This window comes from Chenopodium quinoa, unplaced genomic scaffold (genome assembly GCF_001683475.1).
Source record: "Chenopodium quinoa cultivar QQ74 unplaced genomic scaffold, ASM168347v1, whole genome shotgun sequence".
Lineage (NCBI taxonomy): Eukaryota > Viridiplantae > Streptophyta > Magnoliopsida > Caryophyllales > Amaranthaceae > Chenopodium > Chenopodium quinoa.
Genome location: NW_018742393.1, coordinates 1,587,309 through 1,607,821, shown reverse-complemented (window position 1 = coordinate 1,607,821; position 20,513 = coordinate 1,587,309). Strand labels below are relative to the sequence as shown.

Below are 20,513 nucleotides of genomic sequence, written 5' to 3'. Positions count from 1 at the left end.
AGATTCCCATTTGGAGGTGCTGCCTGTAGGATTACAGGCGGTCACCTTGATAATTATTTGTGGAATTATGGCCGTATGCCGACTGTTTGACAAAGAACAGTCGGTCTTTCGTGCTCTTTAAGTAAGAAATCTGCGTTGAGTATGAGAAGCAGGCGGCGTAAGCCACAAGTTCCCTTTTATTTACCAAGTGTTTGGCTATTTACTCAACCTAGGACGACTGTTAACTTATCATTTAGTAACAGGCGACGTTATTGGTGGTCAAGAGTCGCCTGTTTTCCACAAAACAGGCGGTTGCACAGGCTCTGAACTTTGGTGGTCATATACCACATGTTTTTCAGAAAACAAGCGGCTCACAGACCTTTTTATTCCCACTAGGATGGAGGTTTTGGATTAATCTTGAGATTTGATCCATCTATGCCCCTGATTTGAGTAGTAGAGGAAGCAGGCGGCGGAGGCCGCATGATCCCCTTGATTCGCCAAGTTTTGCTTGGCTATTTACTCATATGAAATGCCGACTGCTATTGTCCCAAGCAAATGCAGCCGACTTCTAACTCAGACTTGATGTGTACCGCGTGTTTTTCAAAAACAGCGGTACGTTTGTGCTTGCCTCACGTCAAACAACCTCGAGGTTCAGAGGACCACTTTGGTTGGCCGTTTGTTTTTGTTTATAGAGCAATGTTCCACCCGGAGGGGCGTTGCTCTCTGCGACAAATTCACCTGGAGGGATGTCGCCGGACGCCTGCTTTGTCTTTGGGATAGACGTATTTTTTAATTTTTGAAGGATCATCCGGCCATAGGCCTTAGATTGATCATTCGGCCCGTGGCCATGGTCAGTTGTTCTGAGAACAAAGTTTGCTAGGTTGTAAAGACTTAGCAATTTTACTCTTCCGAGTCTGCAAAAATAATTTATTTTGAGAACAGTCGGCTTGCCCTACTGAGGAGATATTTAGGCCGACTGTTCAACAAGCGAATTGTCCTACTGGGAGGACAAATAAGGCTGGCTGTAATGCAGTCGGATTGTCCTACTGAGAGGACTTATTAAACCGACTGTATTGCAAACCGACTGAACAGACAGTAAAATTGATAAAATAATTCGCAAATTCTTATTGATATAATCATAAAATTTACAATTCTCAGAAGTAGTATTTTTTCAAATTGTCTACGTTCCAAGTTCTGGCTAGCTGCCTGCCGTCTGGTGTTTCCAGACGATAAGTGCCACCTCTGATTTCTTCACAGATTCGGTAGGGGCCATCCCAATTAGGGGTCAGCTTGCCCTGCTCATTGTCCCTACCGACTGCTTCCATCTTTCTAAGCACAAAGTCCCCTACTTTTAGGGGCCGCTTGTGCACTCTCCTGCTATAAGCTCTCGTCATTCTGAGATGGTAGATCTCGTGACGTAAGGCTGCATTGCCTCTTCGCTCTGGAAGTTCATCCAATGCTAGGCGCATGGCTTCCCAGTTGGCCTCTTCGTCATAGAGCATAACTCGAAGAGTTGGCTCATAATGCTCAATTGGCAGCACAACCTCTGCCCCATAGACCATGAGAAATGGAGTTTCACCAGTCGCCCCTTTTTCAGTCGTCCTGATGGCCCACAGAACATGTGGTAACTCGTCAGCCCATAGACCGCCTGCTTTCTCTATTTTCTTTTTTATGCCATCAGAGATCAACTTGTTGAAGGCCTCTATCTGGCCGTTTGCTTGAGGACGGCCGACTGATGCAAAAGAATGAGAGATTCCTTGGTCTCCCAACCAGTTTGTGAGAGCAGGCGTCTCAAATTGAGGTCCATTGTCAAAGACCATTGACATGGGAACCCCATATCGAGTGATGATATTCCTCCATATGAAGGAGATGACATCTTTGGTCTTGATGCCTTTGACTGCCTCGGCCTCTACCCACTTAGTGAAGTAGTCAACTGCTACCAAAATATATCTCCGTCCGCCTATAGAAGGCGTATAGGGACCAAGTATGTCCATGCCCCATTTGGCGAATGGTACTGGACTATGGATAGCCGTCAGATCAGTAGCCGGACGATGGATAAGTTTTCCAAACCTTTGACACTTGTCACATTTTTTAACCATTTCCATAGCGTCTGCTTCTAGGGTAGGCCAGAAGTAGCCTTGCCGCCTGGCCTTCCTTGCAAGCGTCCTGCCACCTATATGGGAGGCGCAGAACCCAGAAAGAAAGTCCTCTAGGACCTCTCGGCCCTTTTCTGGGGTAACACATTTCAAGAGAGGTTGTAGATATCCCTTTTTGAAGAGTTCCCCTTGGTGAATCTCAAAGTTGGACGCACGCTTTTTTATTACAATCATTTCTGGGTAGGCATCCGGCAGGGTGCCGTCTGTTAAGTATGCCCGGATGGGATCCATCCATGTGGAGCTGCGATCAAGGACTCCAATGGGATCCTCATCGATGCTTCTCCTTTCCATCACTTCCCACAAAACGAATCTTGGTGTGTCACAGGAGGAGGATGATGCCAATTTGGAAAGGGCATCCGCCTGGTTATTCTCATACCTGGGCACTTGACTCAGATGAAATTCTTCAAGTGTCCCGGCCTCTTCTTTTACCGCCTGTAAATACTTGACCATAGCCGGGTGGGTGGCTTCATAGTCACCATGGTACTGGCTTACGATCAGCTGTGAATCAGAACATGCATCCACTTTCTTTGCCCCGGCCGCCTTGCACATGCGGATGCCGGCTAGTAGACCTTCATAGTCGGCCTCATTGTTTGAGGCTTGGAATTTGAAGCGTAGTGCATACTCGTACTTGTCCCCTTCAGGAGACTGGCATATGATGCCTGCACCACAGCCGGTCATTGTGGAGCTCCCATCCACAAAAACCTTCCAGACTTGGTTTGAATTGCCAGGATCAAGCGGCCTGGTCATTTCCACAATGAAGTCGACAAGTGCCTGCCCTTTCACTGCTTTCCTTGGCTCAAATGTGATTTCCAAACTTTGAATTTCAATCGCCCATTTTATCATCCGGCCGGACGACTCCATGGTGGTTAAGGGTCGCTTGATTGGCTGGTCAGTGTATACCACGACCGAATGTGCCAAGTAGTAAGGTTTTAACTTCTTGACTGCCATGTAGAGGGCCAGGCCAAATTTTTCAACCATGGGGTATCGTAACTCAGCATTCTTCAATACATGGCCGATGAAGTAAACAGGGATTTGACAGCCGTCCCTTTCAGCAAGGAGAACGGCACTGATCGCATGATCAGAGACGGCCAAATACATGTACAACACTTCCTTGTCCAGAGGGCTGACAAGCCTCGGCAAAGAGTGCAAATGTTCTTTTAACTTTTGGAAGGCCGCCTCTGCATCCGGCCCCCATTCGAACATAGCCTTCTTTTTTAAGGCTTGGAAGAAATAGAGGCATTTATCGCCTGACCGACTGAGGAATCTCCCCAATGCTGCCAGACAACCTGTTAATTTCTGAACATCTTTTACAGTGCGGAGCGACTGCATGTCTATAACCGCCTGTATTTTTTCAAGATTCGCCTCTATCCCTCTTTGGTCAATATGGAACCCGAGGAACTTTCCAGACTCAACACCGAAAACATATTTTTTAGGATTAAGCATGACGTGGTGCCGCCTGAGTGTGGAGAATGTTTCTCGGAGATCTGCTAGGTGGTCCGTCTGAAGTTTGGATTTGACTATCATATCGTCGATATACGCTTCCACATTCCTTCCAATTTGATTGAAGAAGACAGAACTAATCATTCTCTAGAAGGTGGCAGGCGCATTCTTTTTAGGATCCACAGCGAGTTTATGTACGACAAGATCCGGGCTGATGCCTGGCATCTCGTCCACTTCAAAGGCAAAAATGTCTTTGAAGTCCTTTAAGAGCTGGTGCAAGCTTGCACCAAGTTCGGCAAAAGCAGCCGTCCCGACCTTGACAGTCCGGTCAGGACGAGAATCATCTAGGACAATGTCCATGTGTTCACCAGCCGGCTGGGGACGAAGTTCATCCGGCCTCTGACCGGGCAGTGACTGTTATTTGTCTTTTTCCTCGGCCACTAGTTGGCTGACCTTTCTTTTTTTGCCGGCTACCGTTGCAGCAGGCGCATCTTCTTCACTAGGGCCGGCGACCGCGGTGGTCTTGACATCAGAGAGATAGCACTCCCTGGCTATTTTTTGGTCTCCCTGTAGGGAACCGACTGTTCCATCATCTCTCTCAAACTTGAGAAGCATAAGAGATGGAATGATCACAGCCTTAGACTGATTAAGGGTAGGGCGCCCCAGAATCATGTTATAGGCCGTCAGTTCTTCAACAACCAAGAACCGGACCACCATGTGGCGTCCCTTTCCCCTCTTGCCTAAGCGGACGGGTAGGTCTATCCGACCTACCAGATGTACTACACCACCCCAAAATCCCACTAAGGGATGAGAGACGTGGTGTATACTCTCGGACTTGTACCGAAGCTTGGTCAGGCATTTGAGACTAATGAGATCAGAAGAACTCCCAGTGTCAATTAGAATGCGGCCAACTCTTTGGTTGGCCACTTTGCATTCGATGACCACGGGGTCATCATGCGGTCTCTTGACCTGTCCCCGGTCCTCTTCAGTAGTTATAACTTCGGGGAAGGGGTCCTTGGACGCCTGTCCCTCGTCTACTGAATTAATATCAAGGCCCCGGATGTAGTCCTTGTTACCCCAAATGGTCGGGCCACCTCCTACAAAACCGCCTGCTATTGTATAGATCGGGGTTTTATCCGTATCCGAACTATTAGCAGAGCTGGACTTCTTCTTGGGGGGCTGACCAGCGTTTGTATGTAGGGTAACTTTGGACCTCAGAACATAAGACTTTAATACCCCCTTATCAGCCAAGCGATCCAACAAACGCTTGAGACTATAGCATTCATTGGTATCATGACCAATATCCTCATGAAAGTGGCAATATTTGTTCTTGTTCCGATTTTTGGCGGAACCTTTCATAGGGACCGGCTTCTCAATGGAGACCTGGTCCTTTATTTCCATGAGGATGGAGTAACAGTCTTTGCTGAATTCGTACTTTTGGGAGTACGTCTTCCCTTCCTTCTTTTTCTTCTGGGATGGCTGTTTAGAAGTCTCAGCCACCCAGACTTGCTTTCTTTTCTTTTCTTCTGTTTTAGCCGGCTGCTGAGGCCGACTCTCTTTCTTGTCGGACCTCTTTGAGTCCGACTATTTTCCGACATTGCAGAGCTCGGTCGCCTGTATATAGGCGTCCGCCTCCATCAATGCCTTTTGGAGGGTAGCTACCCTCTTTCAGATGAGATCGAACTTGAAGGTTGACCCGTCCTTCAGACTCTTAAAAAAGTCTGTGTAGGCTACCTCATCAGACAGCCCTTGAATCTGAATTCTCATCCGATTGAAGCGCCTGATATACGAGCGCAACCCTTCCTTCTCTCCCTGCTGTATTATGCCCAGATCTAGGCTCGTTTTCTTAGCAGGGATGTTCATTGAGAAGTTGGACGCGAACAGGTATGCAACCGTCCTAAAATTATTGATGCATCCGGCTGGCAAGTTGCCGAACCACTGCTGGGCGACGCCCTTCAATGTGGCCGGGAAGCATTTACACCAAGTGGCGTCGTTCAACCCTTGTAGATACATAAGGTTGGTGTAAGCCATTAGGTGGTCCTCAGGATTGGTGGTACCGTCAAGGTGCCTACCAATACATTTTTTACCCGGGCCGGCTGTGCGGCCTCTGTTATTTCTTTGGAGAAAGCCGTAAGCTGTTCCCTAAGTCTCTGCAGCCGAAGCTGCCAGTCCAGAGGCTGGACTTTAGGTGCCGCCTGTCCCCCAAAAAGGGTAGGTTGCACGTAAAATTATCCATACGGCACGTATGGCTGTTGGGGCACATACGGGGCCACTTGGAACATAGGAGTAGACTGGGCGGACATGCCGCCTGTCTGACCCCCTTAGGGTAGATTGGAATACCTCATTGATTTATTCTGAAAACTATCATTAAAGTTTGACATGGAGGCCGACTCTAATAGTTGCATATTCTTCTTTTGCTGGATTATCATCCGAGCATCGGAATATGTTTTCTTGGAACCATCCGGCTGAATATGTCCGATGGCTTTTCTGTTTCCTGTCGCAGGAAATTTAAGTCCGGCCCTAACCTTGGCTTAGGGTAAGGAGTGGGCTCTCGGTCCTTGACTGGCTTGCTTCTCCCGGAATGAGAGGGCTTTTTGACCGACTGTTCCTTGGTAGAAACAGTTGTTCGTTCAGCAATAAGATCCTTGATCTCCCCTATGAAACTTGTCATGAGATTCATGAGCTCGTTCCTAGTAATAGGGGTGGATCCCTCGGCCTCCTGGGGAACAGTCGGCGGACCGGCTGTTTCACTGGGCCCTGCCTGGCTAACGGTCCATTCCCTCCTTTCGGTGGGGCGGACGCGCCGAGTCCTTAGGGACCCGTCAGGTGCCGTGCGAGTGACGACTTCATAGTCGTCATCTGTGTCCTGGTCTGAGGTGACCTGGACGTCGGCCATGGGCCGCTTCTCACTTAGACTCGGTACAGGTTCTTGTGAAGCCATCTTAGATGTACTCTCCCCACAGACGGCGCCAAATATTTCAGGGTTTTTTGATGTCCTGCGGGAGAGTTACAAATCCAAGACTGACTTCTGGACGCCTTACCTGCAAAATAACGGAGACTCCTGTTGGTGGGAGCTCCGCCTCCAACGATCAAGTTAGAACGTGTATGAGGAGTTTAAGTGCGGAAAGTAAAGTCTCTCTTGGAGCCCAAGAGAGGATCTGCAATGTGAATTGCTCAGTTTTAGGGTGTCAGGTGACTGACTAGTTCTCTGCTTTGAGAGTAAGAGTAGGTATGAGAGTCTATCAGGGTTGATATGAAGCTCTCTGAATGTGTTTGGAAATTTGTGAATAGGTGTTTCCTTGGGGGAAACACCTTATTTATAGTCTAAAAGACTGTGCCCAATACTAGGTTTTTGGGAAACCTAGGACTGATTGGGCTTGCCTGGGAAATTGGGCCGTTGTAGACTGCTTTTCCTGACAGGCCTTTCTGTCTGCCACGTGTCATGGCCTGGTAGGTCCACTTTGGAGCTCACACGAGGTGACACGTGGCGGACTCTGATTGGTCACGTGGAGGCCACATGGCAACACATGATTGGTCCACGTGGCGAGAAAAAATATCCCCTAATCAATAATTATAAAATTTTTTACCATGACACCATCCTAAAGATGGATATGAACAAATATCGTTGTCTATGTTGATAAAGCATTGTTGAGAATAGTTATATCAAGTAAGAAATTTGTTTACGCATAGATTATATGTAGGATGCTCCTGAAGAGTAAAATATGTTTGATCAATAAATTTGACATGTACCAAGATTGCAATTGATATTTTAGAATAAGTTATCATTCAATAAAGTATAATTAGTTGATTGTATGTCTTGCTAAAAAACGCATGTTGATATTGTTATATCACATCATATACATGGCTATGTATGAACAATTTGTATAAGTGATCACTAATGTTGTTAGAATAATGAGAAGTTAGATTTGAAAAAATTATTGGGTTTAAAGTACCCATTATAAAAACTTGAACTTTTATTTGATATATAAGTGATCACTAATGTTGTTAGAATAATGTCAAGTACCCATTATAAGTGATCACTAATGTTGTTAGAATAATGTGTTAATTTTATTTCATATAACATGTATATATGGATTGAAAGGCAAGACATGACATAGTGATTGAACACTATTTGAATCATGTGATTTTCATAGTTTGATTGGAAAAAAATCAAGAGATACAATATTGGTTTTGAACAACTTTGTATGCAAACAAGTAATATGTGACCAGAAGTTCACCATAATAACATATATGTAGCCAAGTGAGCTGTATATATTATAATATACAAGCTATTTTATTAGTAAAAAGATCTCTTGATTGGGATTGTCGTATGTCAACACATAAGAAATAAAATAAGAAAGAGACAACTGCACAATTCATGACTCCCCTTTGATATTAATATCTAGAAGAGAATCAAATCATGAAGTATTTATCAAAATTGCATTTGAAAATTACATTATTCACTAGAAGAGATGATTTTTTTTTGTTAATTATGGTTCTCCTAAAGGATGAAATTTGTTGCACATGAAGTTATATTCTAAGTTGGTTAATAATTTGATGCTCCTATATTTGAAATATTTTACCAACTTAGGGGGAGAAGAACCGGAATATGTTGGCAAAATTTGGAATTATTATACTTGATCCTTATAATCGGTCATGTGAAAAGTTTATATGTAAGGCCAATGGTTGTCTATGTATTATCAAGATATATTGTGCATTACTCTATGATTTGATTTGTAATCAGACCCATCCAAAGGCGTAGAAGATACATTTTGGTCATAGTGGAATTATGTGCATATTTTGAAATAAATCTTGCCAATATTTATTAATTTTATCTCTACTTACACATAAAGTGTAGATTATATGATCAATTCGTATACAAAGATGTGCTACGTGGCAAGATAGTGCAGTTGATATTTTTGAAGAGTATAAAACATCGAAATAATAAAATTGTATGAAATATCCCAAAAGTGGAATGAATATCTGAATTATATTAAATGGCCTACATTATGAGCGAAGTATGATGGTACCAATGAAAAATGTATTCAGAATCGATATTGATTAGCATGCAAATGTTACATGAAATAATGTTTATGATACTGGTATACAATGGAACCGACAAAAATGCATATGCATTAAGTAATGGACTTGTGAAGAGAGGATCTGAATTATACGTCCATTTTTATGTCGACATAATTATGATTATGATAAAATAAAGAGCTCATGGACCTGAACTCCAGCAAAATATGGATCCTAAAATCCACATTGTACAATGTTTTGCATTTTTTAGTCTTACATTCATGTCCATGTATAGGAAGTACATATGCATCATTCGTCATATACATATATCATTTATATAGTCAATCATTGTATGATATTGCTTTATTCATATATCATTACTTTTCATATTGCATTTAAAATTAATATCATTACTTCCAAATCATGGTTTTGGTATATAAATGAATAATATGCATGCCAAGCATTGTAAGAATAATTTGCATAATTTTATGAATGCATATAAGAAGATATTCAAACTCCAACTAGCTAATGGGTTAAGAAGCATATAATGTTCTAATAGCATATTATGAGCCATGAATGAAATTAATTAAGAAGAGTTCCTAAGAACTTAGACATTGTTTATTTATATGTCTATTTTAAAAAGTTTACTTTTAAATATTACAACATCGATGAGATATTATCCAAAACTCTAAAAGATTATTTTGGACTAAATTCATGACATCTCAACCTGAAATTTGAGCATGTGAGAATTGTAATGTTTTATTATTTGTATTCTTAATTAAGAGAACTCTTAAATTAATATAAAATGTATAAAGAATTGCAATTATGAAATACTTATCCTGTGAATGATTTATTATGGCCCGAAAGAACCAGAAGCGATGCATTAATCGAGATGATTCATGTTACCGATAATTCTTATTTGACAATGATGATATCTATATGTTTTACGAGTGTTGGATCAAATATTGATAAATTTCAGCTATATATTAATGACCTCCAGAAGAAGAATACAAGTAAGTCAAATATATATACATGGATAAGAACCATTATCTTTTATATGAGGATATGTGTTCATCTAAAATGAGGTTATTATCAAGATATATGTATTTGGAATTTTGCCAAAACATTGGTACATAAGAAAGAGATATATACATCATTAAATTCAATGTGTATTATTCTCATAATTCAGATGACAAGAAGATAATATAACGTTTCAAGTGAAGATTTGAAGACACAAGTTAAATTTTGGAAAATCAATTATCAATGAAGATTTTGTTGCTACATAGGAGAAGTTGCTTGTGTCAGTGTTGAATCAATTGCATTGAAGATCTAAAGTGATGTAAAAATCAGGAGGAGAAAATACGCGTTACTCTCTTTTTCCTTTAACCATGGTTTTGTCCCACTGGGTTTTCCTGGCAAGGTTTTTAATGAGGTAGCATCAGAAGCGTATTATGAAGAATGATGTACTCTTTTTCCTTCACTAGGTTTTTATCCCATAGAGTTTTTCCTAATAAGGTTTTAACAAGTCATAATCTTCAATAATGGACATCTAAGGGGGAGTGTTATGAAATATATTTATATGAATGTCCATTATGCATAGCTTTGTAACCCCCTTAACATTATTACATCCCTTAATAACCCCTTGTAACTCCCTTTGCCTTATTGTTTTCCATTGTAACTCCTCCATTATTGTGACTTTTCATTGTTCATTGGGAGTTACTATATTCACTTGTACATATATAAATAATAGTCATTGCCTAATGAAAGTGATGAATAATATGATATTCTTTCAACATCTTCCACTTTTCTTCTTCCTTTCCTATATTTTACAGCAAATTTGAATTTATTCTTCATTTTTGTTGTTTGTGATTCTCATAAATGCATAATTTCATCAGCTAAATTCCCCCAAAATACTTGAGCAACCGTAGAAGAAATAAAATAGCTCAATATAATTTCACTCTCAAATCTACGTTAGGTTTGTAACTTGCTTGCATGCACCGAGAATCCCCCCATCAAGTCCACTAAATCACAACATCATCAAACCTACATTTGACATTCAAGGCATATGGGTAGAGATGGCAATGGATCAGATTCGGATTGGGTGGAGCTTCACCCGCATCCATCCATCATTCCAATCGCTTCATCCACATCCATCCATCATCCGTTTCACCCATCATCTGTATCCGTCCATCCATCATCCGTGGATGAAACGGGTGGATTGGGTGACTAATGGATGAACATTTTATGAAATAAAAAATTCGCATAAAATTTAATTTATGGTTATTTCTACCATAAGTTATTATTGTTTTTAAAATAAAAAGGAAGCACTAACTACATATTCTTTGAAAAAATTAATTTGCAACAAATAAAATATTTTTATTGTATATTTTAAATTTTTAAAAATTAAAATTCTTAGATTAAAAATCTTTATATATGTTAAACGAGCGGGTGGATGGTTAGCGGGTGAAAAAATCATCATCCATATCCGATTCGATCCATCATCCACTTCATCCGTCACCCGCTTTTCATCCATTTATTTCGGGTTTCGTCCATTTATTTTAAGCGGGTGGATCGGGTTAGCGGATATCCATCTAATATTGCCATCCCTACATATGGGAATGGGAGATTGAGTATTTTTCTCTCTAAAACTGCGCATGGAAATAAGGAAATTAGTTTCTTTCAATGAATTTATTTTGTAGTTTCAATCATGTAACAAATTGGTTGTGAAGTTGTGACTACTGTGCATATTGTTTATACTTACCTCAATTCAATTCCTTTTTTTTGGGTGGGGGGTAAATGAAAAAAATTAGCAAATAGTAATGAGCAAAATAAATTAATTATGTGCTCATTTGTGCAAAATGAGCAAATTGTATGCTCATTGTGTGCACGAGGAAAATAAATTTACTTGATTTTAAAGGTATTGCTCATTTGTGATAAATGAGCAAACTTTTAAAATGTTAGTTTTCACTAACTTATATTTTCTTCGTATTTTAGTAGTTGCTAGACACACTTTTAAATATTACGGTACTCTAGAAAAGCAAGTTCATCATATGACTTACACATACATTAAATGGGGTTGAGAGATTGTTTGCAGTATAATTAAGTGGGTAATGAGCTTTAAAAAGGGATAGTTGCCAATGTAACTTTCAATAAAAAGAAATTACAATCATAGTAGTAGTGTAATATTTTCATTTTAGAAAAGTGTTACAGGTATTAATAAAAAGCGAATGAAGTAGAAATCTTGCTCATTTGTGATAACTGATAAGTGAACAAAACTATAACAAATGAGTAATAGCAAATAGTCTGAAAATTTGCTCATTATTTCAAAAGAGCAAAAGTATTCAATGGTAATTTGCGTGCTTAATTGTGATAAATGAACAAATGTGTTTAGAAATGATTAGTCAAAATTAACTGTCTAAAATATTGCTATTTATTCCAGATGAGCGAAATTTGTAGACATCAATTTGTACATGCTTTTAGAATTTTATACTCATTTGTAATAAATGAACAAATAATTCAAATGATAGCTTACTAAATTTCACAAATTAATGAGCATAATTCTAAAAAAAAAAAAAAAAAAAAAGTTAAATTCAAAGCTAGTGTTTGGTTTGAAATTTCAATTACGTCTCTTTACTCATCTATTTCATTCTTTTCTAACAAATACGTTATTTTAACTTTCATTCTTTCAATTAATTAGAAACACACTCCATACTCTTTAAGAGTAGTTTTTTTTTCTCCCTTTCTCAAGAAATCTCGCAATTTTATGCGTTACATTAAACCCTATGTTATCATAATTTAATGAAATTGGTGAATTTGGGATTGATTTTCGCTATGAGAGGAGAGAGAAATCAAAATACATGAGGATTAGTCGATTAGGGTGGAAAATACCATCATATTTGTTCCATTTGATGCTCTATTTTGATGAAGAAGCAGAGGATGTTGAAGATGAAGAGGAGATACATTTGATTGTTGTAGATAATTTCGGGGTTTTTGTTAGGAGGAAGGAGATGGAGAAGAGAGAAAATGAGATTAAGAGAAAATTGATATCATCATAATGAAGATTTTTTATTGGTAGTTGAATTGTTAATTTTGGTGGCAAGAGTTGATAAGGCCTTGTTTGGTAGTTCAATTGATATCATCAAAATGAAGATTTTGGTAGTTAAATTGATAAGGCTTTGTTTGGTAGTTTGCTGGTAGCTGATTGATATAACTAGTTGTATTAAGTGGTTTGACTAGCTGGTTATATTAGCTAGTTTGACTAACTTGTTGTAAATAACTGATTGTGTAAAAGGGTGTTTGGTAAATAGATGTTAATTGTTAGATCTTTGAGTGTATTTAATAGTTAAAACCAAGTCCATAAGCTAATTTCAAAAAACTCTTATAATGAGCTTTTGCTAAAAGAGTTTTTTGAACGCAAAAAGCTCTTTTAATAAGCTTTATACCAAACACCCAAATTATCATTTTGAAATGGTCAAACATCTAATAGAACTCGATAAGCTAAAAGTTCTTACAAAAATCTATTTACCAAGCAAGGCCTTAACCCCTTTTCATATATTTACGAAAATGTCACCGATGGTATCTTTATACGGAGTAGATACTAACGATGTTACGATCCACGAGACCATGAGTTTTAGCATAAAAAGGCCTCTATAAGTCAATAATTTTAATAAACCGATCTTTTGAATCAGACACCCCGCGGCACGTGCCACCTCAATATTTCGCCGGAAAACTCTTTCTTTTATAAATCTTTATCTCCTCTTTTTCACATTAGGATTTAGGACATCTGACTTTCAAATTTATTTATTAGCAACAAAAATAAAACAAATCCAACAGACCAACACAGATCTAACACTTTGCACTCTGCTAAAGCCACTCTTCCATAAAATAAAAAACTAAAACAAAAAAACAAAGGCAATTTTTTTTAAAATTTCCCCTTTCTCTCGAAACCCTAACCCTAATTTAATGCAATTGTTGTAGATTTCGATGATTCATGTTTACTGTACATAGAGAAAGAAATTCAAGAAGAGAGAGAAAGTAGCTTCCACTTCACATGATTTTTGAGGAAAGCAATTAGCTTTTTTATTTTTTTTTTTATTATTATTTTAAATTTTTTTCTGGTAATTTAACGTTGGTATTTATTTTTTTTCCTGTATTTAAAATCAAAGCTTGTAGTTTTAATTGATTTTGCAATCTTTTTATTACTATTTTTATTTATTTAAATTCCCTTTTTTCAATTTTTGTTGGTGTTCAATGGTGGTAATAATTTCATATCTATATCTATATTTTTTCTAAAAATAGAAATAAATTTTGATGAATTTGTTGATTTCGAATTTTCAATTGTAGTAGAGAACCCAAAATTTTGTAAATCTTACAAAATTTGAGCTAATTTAATCTTGGATTTAATATAATGGGGGCGGTGACATCGACAATGGCGGCGAAATTCGCGTTCTTTCCGCCTGACCCACCCTCGTATAAGGTGGTGATGGAGGAAGGGACAGGGAAGATGAAGATGAGTGAAGTGGTGGAGAGAGAAAATGCAGATGTATTGAAGCTAAGTACAAAAAAAGGGAATGAAATTGTGGCAGTTTTCATGAGAAATCCAATGGCAAAACTCACTGTTCTTTATTCTCATGGTAATGCTGCTGATTTGGGACAGATGTATGAGCTTTTTGGGGAGCTCAGTATTCACCTCAGAGTCAATTTGATGGGGTAAAATCATAAAATCAATCATCATTATTATTATTTTTTATTAAATTATTAGATTCTATTAATTACAGGTTTTTATAATTATTTTGAGTTTTCTGTAGTTGATTTGATGGAATTGAAAAAGAATATAATTTGGTGTATGTGTGTTGCTCTTTGATTTGATGGGGGGATTCTTTGCTTTTTGGTGTTTGTTTGTTGTAGTGTGGCAGGAACTGTTGATTTTTTTTGGGTTGTTGTGGTTAATTTAATGGGGAAAGCAAGAATTTTTTGTTTGTTGAAATAGTAACTGTTCTGTGTTGGATTACAGTCTGTATTGTTTCCAAAGAAGTGGAGTTTTAGGAACGTGTTTTAATCAATATTTTGTGTAGAAAGATGATCAGGTTAAGGTGATTAGGTCGAGTCGTCGGAGATGATTAGAGACCTAAATGGGTTGTGATGTACATTTGTGAAGCTTTTTGCCACGATGAAGTTTCTATTTGTTTATGAACTGAATTTTAATTATTTTTGGAATTATTGTACTAATTGATGTATTGCTTATCGGGTTTCATGGTGACATTACTTTGAGCTGTTTTGATCCACGATCACTGTCTGTTTGAATCTGCTGAACAGTTAGTTAGCTTATGATTGTAGGTTGATCCTTTCTAGTTTTGTTTTTGCTTTGCAGATATGATTATTCTGGGTATGGACAGTCTACAGGCAAGGTATGTTAATGCATCACCAAGTACTGCCCCTTTTTGTTTACCTTGTATAGATGAATTATGATTTTGATCCGACAAATTCCACAAATGAAGATATAATTCTATTTTCTTATGTTCTCGCAGCCGAATGAGCAGAATACTTATGCAGACATAGAGGCTGCATATAGATGTCTTGTGGAAAGATATGGAGTGAAGGAGGAAGATGTTATATTATACGGGCAATCTGTTGGAAGTGGGCCTACATTAGATTTAGCTACTCGATTACCAAAATTAAGAGCTGTTGTGCTTCATAGCCCAATTATGTCTGGCTTACGGGTTATGTATCCAGTAAAGAGGTCATATTGGTTTGACATATATAAGGTGGGCTAAGGTGTTTGTTGACTGAAAAGCAGCTTTGATACACAAGTGCAAGCTTTCTAATTTTGTTTCTTTGTAATGCAGAATATTGACAAAATACCGTTGGTCAGTTGCCCTGTTTTAGTAATTCATGTAAGTATCTTCTGACTCATCAACAGTTTGAAATTTTGATGTCATACTACATGAGGCTCCTGCATAGGCTGCATTTAATTGTTTGCTTGAATTGTGCTTGTGCCTTTATAATTCCTTCAAATTGTAATAATATAAGGGTACCTTTACATTAGAATGTTGATGCAGTATGAAATTTTGTTGTATGGTGTGTGCTTCTGATCTTTTATGAAGATTATTTGCTCGTAGTTAGAATAACAATCTTTGAGGAAGTTTTTTACCTGTAACTATAAGAGACTTTTGATACATCTGTGTCTCTTTGGGGTTGAAGGAGTTTTTTTCCTGTAACTATAAGAGACTTTTGATTCATCTGTGTCTCTTTGGGGTTGAAGGAAGAAATTCATAACTTTGTAAGTGTCTGGAATATGTGTACACTGCTAAATTGTTAGCAACTCAATTTAAAAGCACATTAATAAAGCACTTAACTACAAACACTTTAGGTTGGGAGGTTCATTGATTTCGATCTCAACAACTCTAGTAGAAATCAAGAACTTCGAAATTTGGAAAATATGTGTGCTTCTATCTGAAAGCATCTCAGATAATTAGCAAATGCAGAAAACAACTTGAGTTTTCGATGGATACAAGGAAATTAGAGGAGTAAAGCTTTCTGAGATTCAGTCTATGGGAGACATGTGCAGTTGGGTTGTCATATACTTCTCTTGAATACAAGTAACTTCCAAACTCTACTAATCTTCTTGGCCAACATGCTGCAAGACTGATATAGTATTACTTGCCTTCTGTAACCTTGAGTGATTGGGTGTGTAATGCCAATTTGTGTACATTTCCTTTCTGTTACATTCAGCCAAGAAAAATCAATGGATGAACTTTGAGTTTCTTGAAGTAGTGGACTTGATTGGCACCTGGCAGTACATCAAATGTTTTGTTGTTGTTGCTGTTGAAAGGTTGGACTCTTGTGATGTCCTCTTTGTACATCTTGAGCTTAGGGAAGAGAACCTGATGTGGGACATCTGTTCCTCTATTATCTTCTATTGAGAGTAATATTAGTTAAACTCTCAGAGGGTTCAACATAGAAGAATAAGCTGTGAATGTTGGCTGATCACATATCTGAATTATCTGTATATCTGACGGTATTACGAGTTGATTCTGGAGTACAGAGAATTTTAGGTTTGAAATATGTAAAGATACATGATAATGAAACTCGGTATCTTCAAGTTCTATTGAGGGGTGTCTGGGCATGGGGATGGATTAACTGAGTGTAGGAACGGAAACATTTGAAGCTTATTATATCTTATCATCAAGGCAAAAACTATCTGTTGAAAGGTTAGTTGCCATATTGGGATGGACTACTATTGTATTTACACTATGCAAGTCGAAAGTCCTTGCTGCAGATTTGTTGCAGCCTTATAGATAGCTACTTGACTTGGCAATTGACTCTCTGCCATCCCTCTGACTCCAATGCTTATTGTTATTTGAGTGAAAGATGGAATTACCAGTTACCTAGATCAAAACAATTACAGTATGTAAATATGTAATATGTGGTGCGTTGCCATGTCAAAAAATTTCATCAATGCACTATCAACGAGAATTATGTCAAGAAATTCTGTTAAAATCAATTATTTGAGATGGGAAGAATCCTGTAGACTTATTTCCATGAGTGCTGCCTCACTACTAGTATATTTAAGGAGTATAATTAAGGGAAACTCAGATAGCATATGAAGAAAGCAACATATTTTTAAGATGGAAATGGGAAAATTATTGGAGTAAAGCTTTCTCAGCTGCAGACAGTTTAGGGGCTAGTGTAACCGGTAGTTTCTTGTCATCTATGTGTTTTTAAACAGGTAGCTTTAGAATTCTACTTCGATAACGTACTGTAAGAAATCATCAACTCCAATAAAGTGGAAAGCATTTATGCTAATTGAAAGCAACTCAAATAAAAAGGGAATATAAGAAAACAACTTGTTATTGTGATAGAAATAAGGAGGTTGGAGAAGTAAAGCTTTTTCTGCTGCAGATAGTGAGGGACACTTGCAATTGGCTAGTTTTGGTACCTTTTTTGAACTCAAGTAGTGTCCAAACTCTAAACTCTATGGGACCAACATGACAACTTTCCTAAATTAATTAAAAATGGTTGTGTGATGGTGGCTATTGCATACCTCTGTTTTATTGTTTTCAGCCAAGGATCAAATAGGACAAAAACTAATAGAATGTAGTCAGCAGTAGCTAGAAATACAGAATAAAATGAACTCAAAGAAGAGGAGGGGAGGAACCCTAGCTACCAGGCAGAAAGCCGCACTATGGAGTATGGATGGGTGAAGAAAATGTTTTTGTGGTGTGGTCATGTCTGTGTCATCATTTATTTGTTGTTTCTGTTGAAGGGTTGGGATTCTCTGGTGTCTTCTTTGCATATTGTGAGCATGGGAGTTGTGATCCTGTGGGTACTGTGGTGGTTTTGAGTTCTATGTGTGGTGGCAGGCTGGCAGCTATAACATAGTTTTAAACTTCATTCTTCTTGGTATTTGTTTCTTTTTTGGTGCAAATGAGGGGTGGAGACTGACAATCAAATAAATTAAGAAACTTAACGTGGTTTCATAACACTAGCAATATCCTCAAGGGGAGGTTAGAAAAGTCCCGTGAAGGGCTATGAAAAAATAAAGTTGTGATATATTTGTGATAACATGTAGCTATATTATATAGTAACTAGTGAGATCGTAATTCTTAAGGCTTTATGTTGCTAATGTCACCTGGCTATCCACATGTTAGGTAGTATGGAGTACAATGACTTAGATTTAAATTTTTGTGAAAGAGGCACTGGAATGATTATCAGTGTGTTCACGATCTTATTTATTATAAAGCTATAATTACTCTGCCATATATTACTGGGGGGATGGCTAGGTGTGGGGTTGTTGATTCCGGTATTGGAGAACGATTGAAACTTGGTATGTTTTATTTTCAAAGTTAAAACTACTTGTTGGAATATTTGATGTAATTTTGGAATGGTCAACTATTGTTCTTACACTAGTGCAAGTCAAGATTCCTCCTAAGTGTAGACATATTGCAAAGGTGGCTATTTGACTTACCATTTGGCTCTTCTCTGCCCTCTTTGATCCCCAACATAACTCTCTTCTAAAGTTCTAATCTTTGATTGTATGCAAGAAGGAACCTTAAATAATCAAAATCTAATCTATTTAGTGAAAATACATGATGTTACGGCTTGTTATTTTAGAGTGCAAGAAATTCTGTTATACCTTTTTTTATTCTTTTCTTTTTGTGTGGGGTGGGGGTGGGGACGGGAACTGGTGAAGGGAGTAGATGTTGAGAGTAAGGCGCACACTTTAGCTGCAGTTCAGGTATCAATTATCCATGGTGATTTTCTTTGTTACTTGACCATGCTATTGATTTTAATTAGGGAGGCAGTTTAGATTTATTGAGTGAGGCTGGGAGTACAAGGGTGTATGGTATAACACTACGATCTTTTGCTATCCCCAAATCTAGTCATATCTGTATTTATTGACTGGTGATTGTGAAGCATCCTTTTACTGTCAAGATTTTACTGGACTTTTGGTGTAGTACTTCATCCTAGTTGCACATCCACCTTATTGAGCGAAAATTTATCACATATGAACATGAATGTAATCACCTATCTAAATTTGATCATGGTATAACACTATGATCTTTTGCTATCCCCAAATCTAGTCATTTCTGTATTTATTGACTGGTGATTGTGAAGCGTCATTTTACTGTCAAGATTTACTGGACTCTTGGTGCAGTATTTCACCCTAGTTGCACATCCACCTCATTGAGCGAAAATTTATCACATATGAACATGAATGTAATCACCTATCTAAATTTGATCAGGCACTCACATCTATCTCATTGTTCAGTTCTATTTCAAATATAGACAACCATGTGCCAACCTGCCAACTCATTTATACATGTATGAGAAGATGATGATATACTTAAATTTGTCGGTGCTGCAGGGGACATCTGATGATGTGGTTGATTGGTCTCATGGCAAGCAACTGTGGGAGAATTGTAAAGAAAAGTATGAGCCATTATGGGTTAAAGGTGGAAATCACTGTGACTTGGAGCTTTATCCAGAGTACATAAAACATCTTAAAAAGTTCATATCTGTTGTTGAGAAATCACCACAATTAAGAAGCGGATCTGGATTGAGTTCTGAACGATTAGATCATCCACGGAGGAGCAGCACAGATTGTCGAGATAATAAATCAAGATCGAGTGCTGATCAAAGAGAGATGCCTAGAGCAAGTATGGACCAGAAAGAAAAACCCAGGAAAAGCTTAGATTTAAGAGACAAGTCAAGAACCAGTACCGACAAGAGAGAAAAATTGAGGAAGAGTTTAGATCTTCCTGATAAAGCAAATAACTCTATTGAACGGCCTGATAAAGCTCGGAATAGTGTTGATAGGTCAGTTAAACACAGAACGACTCAGATTTTCTTTTGTTGACTGTCATCCCTTAATTTCTTTTGCCACTTCCAGTTTTAGCTTATCCTCTGAACTGTTGTTTAATGCCAACACTTATTTTGCAGATTTGGAGGGATGATAAGATCTGTGGGATTGTGCAATATTGATTGTTTTAGGCCTTCAGCCACAGGGTAATGGAGAACGGAAGAGGCCAGTCCACGAACTGAGATTGTAATTTTATCTTTCTTTTATATATTTGATAGTGTTGTGGGGGTTTGGGATTGTTTTTCCTCATCTTTAAGAGAAATAACAGTATCTTGTTGATCCTGAGGCAAATTGTCTACTGCATGTCAGTTTTTTATCTGCCGGGATCAATGACGATCACCTTGTTGTGTCTTCCTTGTCCAGTTGTGTATGCTGAGCAAAGGCAGGAGTTGTTTGTACAATGCTCTTGCTTTCTCTCATGTAAATATACTAATTAAAAAGCTTTGTCCTATATTAGTTCTGACAAATCATATTCTGTCAAAGTTTGTAAGTCTAGTCTCAAATGTTTGATTCTTCAATCTTCCTGGTATTTGTTACTCCATCAGTCTACTACTCTA

General features: G+C 38.2%; 1 protein-coding gene across 1 annotated transcript; it reads left to right on the top strand.

The window, feature by feature from the left end:
- Positions 1–13,262: 13,262 nt before the first annotated feature.
- LOC110703294 (protein ABHD17B-like) lies at positions 13,263–20,495 on the top strand. Its single transcript, XM_021881083.1, has 6 exons — positions 13,263–14,303; positions 14,965–15,001; positions 15,122–15,358; positions 15,440–15,487; positions 19,462–19,913; positions 20,037–20,495. The coding sequence occupies exons 1-6, from the start codon at positions 14,002–14,004 to the stop codon at positions 20,104–20,106; spliced, it is 1,146 nt and encodes a 381-aa protein (XP_021736775.1). The 5' UTR covers positions 13,263–14,001; the 3' UTR covers positions 20,107–20,495.
- Positions 20,496–20,513: the final 18 nt, after the last annotated feature.